This window comes from Dipodomys ordii, unplaced genomic scaffold (assembly GCF_000151885.1).
Source record: "Dipodomys ordii isolate 6190 unplaced genomic scaffold, Dord_2.0 Scaffold36, whole genome shotgun sequence".
In the NCBI taxonomy this organism is placed as follows: domain Eukaryota; kingdom Metazoa; phylum Chordata; class Mammalia; order Rodentia; family Heteromyidae; genus Dipodomys; species Dipodomys ordii.
The window spans coordinates 6,339,555-6,349,096 of record NW_012267252.1 but is presented as its reverse complement, the minus strand read 5'-3'; the positions used below and the strand labels follow the sequence as shown (position 1 = coordinate 6,349,096).

The following is a 9,542-nucleotide window of genomic DNA, read 5'->3' as shown; positions in this document are numbered from 1 at the left end:
CCACTTGAGCCACAGCACCACTTCCAGCTTTTTTCTGCTTATGTGGTGCTGAGGAATCAAACCCAGGGCCTCATGCATGCAAGGCAAACACTCTACCACTAAGCCAACTTTCCAGCCCCTTTTTTTCTTTTTTTAACCAGCCAATATACTTGGTTTTTTTCTTTCAGTCCTGGGGCTTGAACTCAAGGCCTGAGCTCTGTCCCTGAGCGCCTCTGAGCTCAAGGCTAGCATTCTACCACTTGAGCTACAGCACCACTTCCAGCTTTTTCTGCTTATGTGGTACTGAGGAATTGAATCCAGGGCTTTGTGCATGCTATGCAAGCACTCTACCACTAAGCCACATTCCAAGCTCATACTTTTACTTTTTTATTTTTCTTTTGGTTGGTCATGGGGCTTAAACTCTGGGCTTGGGCACTATCCCTGGGCTCTTCAGCTCAAGGAGAGCACTATACCACTTGAGCCACAGCGCTACTTCCAGTTGTCTAGTGGTTTATTGGAGGTAAAAGCCTCACGGACTTTCATGCCCGGGCTGACTTTGAACTGCAATCCTCAGATCTTAGCCTCCTGGGTAGCTAGGATTACAGGCGTGAGCCACCAGCACCTGGCTTTCATACTTTTTTAAAAACATAAACTTTTTTTTTGATTTGTCAGTCATAGGGCTTGAACTCGGCCTGGGCATAGTCCCTGAGTGCTTCAGCTCAAGGCTAGCACTCTACCACTTGAGCCACAGTGCCACTTCTGGTTTTCTGGTAGTTTTGGAGCTAAGAGTCTCATGGACTTTCCTGCCGGGACTGGCTTTGAACCGTGATCCTCAGACCTCAGCCTCCTGAGTAGCTAGGATTACAGGGGTGAGCCACTAGCGCTCTGCTTAAACATAAACTTTTTCTCAATTTCTTAGTAAATGAAGAACTATTTAAAGTTCTATTTTAAGTTCAAAATAGAGATTCAGGTTGGATAATGGAAATGTCAAGAACTGGGGACATAATTCACTGGTACAACATTTGCCTATTTTGCACGAGGGGCTGGGTTCCACTTCTAGCCCCATAAGGAAAAACAGCACAAGTTCTTGTCTGATAATGACAATGTTATTTAACAAGAGGAACCTGATAAACACAGGTAAACATGTCCATACATTAAAGTCTTCATCATGGTACAACCCTCCAATATAGGCATTCACTGGAATTCAAGTCCTTCACATTTAGTAATATCATAAGTAAACCTGCTGATAATTAAGCAAAATTACAAAATGAAAAAAGGTCACCTAATCAAAAGTCACAACAAGAAAGGAACCCTAGAAATGCAGGTCAAGGCAAGAAGCTGTAGCTGGCCAGATATCATACTTTTTGCCTGATTTTCAAGTAGGAATTTGCTATAATGAAGAAAAGAAGCAACAGGTATTACCCATCAGTGCCCAGCTGTGTGTGTGTGTGTGTGTGTATGTGTTTTGTCAGTCATGGGGCTTGAACTCTGGACCTGGGTGCTGTCCTGAGCTCTTCAGCTCAAGGTGAAAGTTCTACCACTTGAGCCATGGCACCACTTCTGGTTTTCTGGGCTAGCTATGAACTATGATCCTCAGATCTCAGCCTCCTGAGTAGCTAGGATTATAGGCATGAGCCACCAGCACCTGGCCATTCTGCTTGTTTTCTCTCACATGCAGACACTAGATCTAAAATACACTGGGACAATATAAATTATACAGGACTGTAGGCATTCACATACAGTGAGATCAAAGGAGGATATTTTTAGGGGAGGAACACAAGTGCAATGCCTGTGGGCATTTGGTTATATAAAATAATATTTATCAAAATGAACTAAAGCAAAAATCTCAATAAGAACATAGTTACTTCATTTTAAGAAGTGCTTTCAAAATTTACCCACCTAGCTTCTTTTCAGGAAAAAACTGTACAATTTTTTTTCTTACTTAACTTTTGGAGATGAAAATGGAAACTCAAACCCAAAGCCTATAGTATATAAGATATTCTCTCTTCAGCACCAGGCAAAGTGCTATTACCCTCTTATATGCCATTCTATTTCAGCAGGTGATTTAGCTGGTCCTGTAGATCTGATGACTGTCCAACACTAGAAATCAGAATAGAGAAAGTGTTTATCTGAAATGAGCAACAAACATTTCTTTGTACAATCTATTTATCCATTAATGCATAAATATAGTCACAGATAAATAATGATTTCTATCAGACCCATTTTGTATCTAGAAGTATTTAAACTAAGAATTGGGGATAACAGCACATGCCTGCAGTCCCAGCTACTTGGCAAGCTCTAAGGTAGGAGGATCACTTGAGGCCAGCCTGGGCAACACAGTAAGACCTCATCTTAAAGTAGAGGAAAAAAGCCTTTACTACAAACAAAGGTTTTTCAAAGCTAATTGGTAATGTAAGTAATACAGCAAGGGAAAAGTGTAATCTATCTCTTAAAAAGTGGATTTATACCCCACAACCGACCAAAAAAGAAAAGAGGAAAAAGTGGATTTATGCCAGGTGCTGGTGGCTCACACCTGTAATCCTAGCTACTCAGGAGGCTGAGATCTGATCGGGGTTCAAAGCCAGCTTGGGCAGGAAGGTCAATGAGACTCATCTCTAATTAAATACCAGAAAAGCGGAAGTGGTGCTGTGGCTCAAGTGGTAGCACTAGCCTTGAGCTGAAGAGCTCAGGGACAGGGCCCAGGCCCAGAGTTCAAGAACCACGACCCACCAAAAAAAAAAAAGTGGATTTATGACTTCTAGCACTTTTACTTTATTTAAAAAATATAAGGGATGTATAAGGTTTTCTATTCCTTAAGGTTGGCCCGTTCATCCTGTAACACTTAGAAACCTTACTGGCAGCAAATCAGCTTACTGTATGCCTTTGAAATACAATATGTTCTTTAAATCCTATGAGATGATAATGTAAAATGGTGTGGGTTGATAAGAGTTCTGCACTGATCCTGGTGCAGCGTGCAATTTCCCTCAGGCTGCTTCAGTTGAGTCCCACAACCCTACCTTTGGGGGTTACTTACTTCTTCTGAATAGCTTCTTGCCTAAGTCCAAAAAGGAAAGAGAAAAACATACATAAGAAACCCAGTGCTCTCGGCTCTCTCTCCACTCTCTCCGCTCTTTCCTAGCTCTTTTCTCTCTCTTTCCCAGCTCTCCCTGCTCTCTTTCCCAGGCCTTTCCCCGCCGTGTGGAGGGCCAAGATGGCCTGGTGCCAGCCGGAACAATGAATAAACCTACCCCTTACCTGAAAAAAAAAAAAAAAAGAAAGAAAGAAACCCAGTGAACCAGCATACGTTACTTCTGGCTTGTCACATTCTACATTTCTGTCCTAGGATTGCGCTATTGAGTCTAGCTGAGTGCAGAGCTGCTAAAAAGATGGCTTCTGAACTTGCAGAGGCAATAAACTCCATGCAAGGCTTCAATTTAGTGTAAGCACAGGGGAATGTGGCTTAGTGGTAGCATACTTGCCTAGTATGCATGAAGCCCTGGGTTCGATTCCTCAGTACCACAAAAAGAGAAAAGGCTGGAAGTGGTGCTGTGGCTCAAGTGGTAGAATGCTAGCCTTGAGCAAAAGGAGCTCAGGGACAGTGCCCAGGCCTTGAGTTCAAGCCCCAGGACTGGACAAAAAAAAAAAAAAATCAATCAAGACTTAAATTCCCAATCATACACTTGCACTATAAAATAAATTATAAGTATATAACCTTAACTACATAACATATTTTAAAATAAAACAAAAGCAAATTAACATTTTTTTCAAAATTAAATGAAAAAAATTAAAAATTATATTCACAATTTTAACAAAGCCATCTCTATAGTTCCAAATCTCCTTATGGTTTACATGTGGCTAGTGCTGTGCTACACAGAAAAATGTAAAAATGGGTTACCACCACCACTAAGGCCCAGACAGCTGGCAAGTACTAAGTAAGTACCTCCAGATGCCAATCACAAGATAGCAGGGCAAGGGCTTTCAGACTAACACAGAGAGGGTCACAAAAGATGGACCCTGCCTCTGATCTGATCTGCAACCCCAACTTCTGGGGTAGGAGGCATACATCCCCAGGCCTACCTTTGCTCCCACCCCTGTCTCCCAAGGACCCCTATGGAAAATGTGGGAAGCATGAAAGTAATGCACAAGGGCTGGGGACAATGACTTTGCGACAAGCCCATTGCTGGAGAGGGCATACTCACTGGTACTGAAGATGTGTGGTTATAATTGCCATCTTCCTTAAACTCTGCACAAGACAGAAACACAACATTCCACTCCCCTGTAGCCATACAAAGTATGGTTATAACCCCCAAATCTTTTAAAATAAAAATAGTTTCTCACATCTTCTGAGTGGAGGATGGCATCTTCCTGTAACACCATGTTTCGGGCTGCCTGACCTAGCAGCTGAAAGATAAAAATCAGATGGTGAAGATCATGATTCCCGAACTGCAATCTTGTCTCTGCAGCCATTCTATCACTACCCTCCCTGCTCCAGACAACCTTACACACACTCAAATATAATGGAGGCTGATTCTTCATTAGTTCAGGTAAAGAATGTCACTGGCACTATGGCAGTTTTGGCATGGGCCTACTTGGGTCCATGACCTGAGTAATCAAGGGCTCCTAACTGCTGCAGCCTGGGCATGATTTCCTCATTCAGTACTGAGAGGAGTCATTCTGATTCTTCAAAGGCAGATTGGAGACGGTTCAAGGGAAGTGAGAGCACAGAAGTTGGCAGTGGACTGGAAAGTACAGAAGGAAAATAGCTATTTAGAAATAAAATAAGCCAGGTGCCGGTGGCTCATACCTGTAATCCTAGCTACTCAGGAGGCTGAGATCTGAGAATTGTGGTTCAAAGCCAGCCCAGGCAGGAAAGTCTGTGAGACTCTTATTTCCAATTAACCACCAGAAAACTGGAAGTGGTACTGTGGCTCAAGTGGTAGGGTGCTCTCCTTGAACTGAAGAGTTCAGGGACAGTGCTCAGGCCCAGAGTTCAGGCCCCAGGACCGGACCCCCCAAAAAAAACCAACCTGGGTTCCATCCCAGCATCACAGAGGCAGTGGTGGGGAGAGAAAGAAACAAAGAAAAGAGAGAGGAGAGAGAAAAGGAAGAGAGGGAGGGAGGGAAAGAAAAAAAACAATAGAAGGAAAAAGGCATAGAAAGATGAAGATAGCCAAATGGGGCTAGGGAAGAGAAAAGGAGATTTCCAGGAATTCCAACCGAGAAAAAAGCAGATGTTGAAGTCAAAAAGGTGGCCTGAGGTCAAGGCAAGGCAAGGCAAGCTGAGATTAGGTGAAGTTCCTGGCCTCTGGCTGCACTCTGCACCAGACTTACCTTAAATATAGCCTTATCAAGGATGTGACGTGCAAGTGACCAATCCAAGACTTACCTTAAATCTAGCCTTATCAAGCTTGAGACGTGCGTGCTACCAATCTCTCCCTGTTCCCCTGAGCTAGAAGATTCCATGAAAAGGAACAACTTCAAGAGTTAACCAGGAACATCAGTATCATGGACTTTCCAAGGTTCCTTCCCCCAGGCAGCTATTTTTCCATTAAAGTTTTAAAATTAGTAAAACTTTATGTACTTCTTTTTATTTTTGGCCAGTCCTAGGGCTTGAACTCAGGGCCTGGGCACTGTGTCTGAGCTTCTTTTCCTGAAGGCTAGCACTCTACCACATAAGTCATAGTACTATTTCCATCTTTTTCTGTTTATGTGGTACTGAGGAATCAAACCCAGGGCTTCATGCATGCTAGGTAATCACTCTACCACTAAGCCACCTTTCCAGCCCCTGTACTTCTAGAGACCCTCCATGGGCTGAGAACGTGGTTTAATGGTAGAATACTTGCCTAGCATGCATTAAGCCCTGGGTTCGATACCTCAATAACTCATACACAGAAAAAGCCAGAAGTAGCTCTGTGGCTCAAGTAGTAGAGTGCTAACCTTGAGCAAAAGAGGCTTAGGGACAGTGCCCAGGCCCAGAGTTCAAGCCCCAGGACTGACTGGCCAAAAAAAAAGGCCCTCCACCTTGCCCCTTCTTCTCCCAGTTCTCTATCACTCATACGTAGTGATTTTTACTCATTTTTGGTTTGTCTTGCCCTTGCTTTACTTATTTATTTTGCTGGCCTAATTATGAGTCCTTTTATTATTTTTTCTTTTTAATTTTTAATATAATTTTGTTGTTATTATTAAGGGATTTTACAGGAGTGTTACCATTCTATAAGTTAGGTATTGGTACATTTTTATTTACATAATATTTATATAATTTATATAATATTTATTTTTTTTGGGGGGGTCCGGTTGTGGGGCCTGAACTCTGGGCCTGGGCACTGTCCCTCAGCTCTTCAGCTCAAGGCTAGCGCTCTACCACTTGAGCCACAGCGCCACTTCCGGCTTTTTTCTTATGTGGTGCTGAGGAATGGAACCCAGGGCCTCGAGCATGCAAGGCAAGTGCTCTACCACTGAGCTACCTTCCCAGCCCTATTTTGTTTATTTTTTTGACCGTCATGGGGCCTGAACTCTCAGCCTGGGCACTGTCCCTCAGCTCTTCTGCTTACTTGAGCCACACCACTTACAGCTTTTTTCTGCTTATGTGGTGCTGAGGAATCAAACCCAGGACCTCATGAATGCAAGGCAGACACTCTACCACTAAGCCCCAGCCCATGAGTACATTTTTTATATAGTTATTTATTTTGTCAGTCGTGGGTCTTGAACTCTGTCCCTGGTCGCTATCTCTCAGCTCTTTAGCTCCAGGTGAGCACTCTACCCCTTTGAGCCACAGTGCCACTTCCAGTTTTCTGGTAGTTAGTTGGAGATAAGTCTTACAGACTTTCCTACTTGCACTGATTCTGAACCTCGATCCTCAGATCTCAGGAACCTGAGTGGCTAGGCATGAGCCACCAGTGCCAGGCAAGTATATTTCTTTTGTTCCCCCCTAGCTTCCCTCTTCCATCCCAACCCACAAGTTACAAAGGTCATGTTCTACATAGTCTATATTGAATAGCATGGTTGCATTTGTTAACCCTTTCTCCCTATCTTTCTGTGCTCCTGAGCTTCTTTTTAAAACCGTAGATACAGTTAGCAGCTGATGGCTCACAACTGTACTCTTAGTTGCTCAGGAGGCTGAGATCTGAGGATTGTGGTTCCAAAGCAGAACAGGAAAGTCTGTGAGGCAATTAACCACCATAAAACCAGTAGTGGAGGGGCTGGGAAGATGACTTAGGGGTAGTGTTTGCCTTGTATGCATGAGGCCCAGGGTTCTATTCCTTAGCACCACATAAACAGAAAAAGCCAGAAGGGGCGCTGTGGCTCAAGTGGTAGAGCTCTAGCTTTGAGCTGAAGAGCTGAGAGACAGCGCCCAGGCCCAGAGTTCAGGCCCCACAACCTACAAACAAAAAAACAAACAAACAAAAAAAAACCCCACAAAACAATAGTGGAGATGTTGCTCAAAATGGTAGAGCACTAGCCTTGAGCAAAAAGAGCTCAAGGACAGTACCCAGGCCCTGAGTTCAAGCCCTACGACTGATTTTAAAAAAAAAATTGTCAGGCGCTAGTAGCTCACGCCTATAATGGTAGCTACTCAGGAGGCTGAGTTCTGAAGGTCGCAGTTCAAAGCCAGCCCGTGCAGGAAAGTCCTTTATGTCCAGTTAACCACCAGAAAACGGGAAGTGGCACTGTGGCTCAAGTGGTAGAGCGCTAGCCTTGAGCTGAAGAGCTGAGGGGCAGCCAGAGAAAAAAATAAATAAAAATAATAATAAATAAAAATACAAACAAAATCAGCCCGGGCAGGAAAATCCTTATCTCAAATTAACCACCTCCATACAGGAAGTGGAGCTGGGGCTCAAATTGGTAGAGCAATAGCCTTGAGCACAAAAAGCTCAGGGTCAGTGCCTGGGCCCTGTCACAAAAAACAAGGAAACCTGTTGGGGATGTGAATTCTTGGGGGGAAGGGTGCAGGGAGTGGATGGTGCAGGGGTAGAACCGTTGTAGTGTCTGGAGATGCCTCCCCCATAAACCTGATGTAAGCACCCCCCAAAATAACACCCCAAAAACAAATAAGGAATTGTTTAGAAGTCCGATTCCTACCCTATCGCCAATCCTAACCAATGACTACATTCCCCAGAACGCACCACGCGCGAAGCACCGCTCCAGGCCTACACTCCCCAGAATGCAACGCGCCCCGTTCCCACCGCCGAAAGACCGCAAAGACTAGGCCGAGCGAGGCCACTTCCCGCTCACCTCAGAGCTCCGGGAACCCTTCAGCACCTGCTTGGTGAGCGCGATCACGTCCGTACCACAGGTATTCACCTTCTCCGTGAGAAGCCCCTTCACTGACTGACCAAAGCGGGCTTGCGAATCCTGCGCTCCAGTCGCCATCGTCTCACCTACCAAATGCCTCCGCACCGACGACGGCGCATCGCTAGGGCCAAAAGAGATGCAAAGCAAAACGCTCCGAGATAGCGTCTTTTTTGTGACCCAGGGGAAAAGAATGGGTGCAAGCGCCGAGCAAAAGTTACTAAATTCATTTAAAATGCTCAGTTGACATCCTGAGGAAGACAAGAAAAACGTTCCTAGATGGGAAAAGGATAGTTTCAGTATGTGTACAGCATAAAATAAGAAGGGCTACCTTACATTCCCCTTTGGATTATTTAGCAAATGTGTGGCTGCAAATTCTCAACCTCTCGTCTTACACTGATCAGTAAAACAAGTCATTTCAGGGTCTGGAGGTACAAACTCAGTGGTAGAGCCCTTGCTACCATGGTTGGAGCCCTGGGTTAGGTCCCCAGTACTGTAGTAATAGTGTTATAGTCTACAGAGCGTTCTGAGGATGACCTAAGATCGTTCAGTTCGATTTTTACAAGCGTGAAATAAATACCACGTTAGGAAAGTGGAGGGGAAAGAAGGTACAGCCCCGACTTGATTTCAACAAGCTAGGACTTCCTGCCGGTATGAAGGTTGTGTAAAGACCTGGGTTCACTGGGCTGGGAATGTGGTTTAGTGGTAGAGTGCTTGCCTAGCATGGATGAAGCCCTGGGCTCAATTCCTCAGTACCACATAAACAAAAAGCTCCCAGTGGCGCTGTGGTTCAAGTGGTAGAGTACTTGCCTTGAGAAAAAAGCTTAGTGACAGTGCTCAGGCCCTGAGTTCAAGTCCCAGGACTGGCAAAAAAAAAAAAAAGCCACCAAACCAGAGGAGGGGGGAGGCCTCAAGAATGGGGTTTCAAGGGGTCTAGGCAGTCTGATCATATCTTTGGTGACTTGCCTGACATCTGTATGCACCTGGCACAACAGGGTGGAGGTCAATCCTTCATGGTCTATCTTTGGATACATAGAATAGGCCAAGGGGACAGAGGCAAGTCCTTCACCAGACACTTTGCTAGGCTGGAGATAGAAAAGAAATGAGATACAGTCATTATCTCTGTCAAGCTTGAAGACTGATGTTATAAAGATCAAGAACAACCTAACAGGAAAATGGCCAAGGAAACCAACAGATGATTCAAATAAAATAAGTACAGATGACCAATAAATGTGCAAAATTCTCAGCATCAATCATAACTTTTTTTTTTTTTT

The 9,542-nt window shown here is 44.4% G+C and overlaps 1 protein-coding gene across 2 annotated transcripts; it reads right to left on the bottom strand.

Annotated features, from left to right (window-relative positions):
• Positions 1–1,687: 1,687 nt before the first annotated feature.
• On the bottom strand, positions 1,688–8,470 carry LOC105986670 (chromosome unknown open reading frame, human C10orf32). Of its 2 annotated transcripts, XM_013017698.1 has the most exons (5): positions 8,212–8,457; positions 4,318–4,380; positions 4,179–4,222; positions 3,014–3,034; positions 1,688–2,079 (listed from the first exon to the last, which is right to left on the bottom strand). In XM_013017698.1, exons 1-5 carry the CDS (start codon positions 8,347–8,349, stop codon positions 2,028–2,030), a joined length of 318 nt encoding a protein of 105 aa, XP_012873152.1. In that variant the 5' UTR covers positions 8,350–8,457; the 3' UTR covers positions 1,688–2,027. The 2 variants fall into 2 exon arrangements, with proteins under 2 accessions (XP_012873152.1, XP_012873153.1); XM_013017699.1 differs by lacking the exon at positions 4,179–4,222 and having other exon boundaries at positions 8,212–8,470.
• Between the last annotated feature and the right edge of the window lie 1,072 nt (positions 8,471–9,542).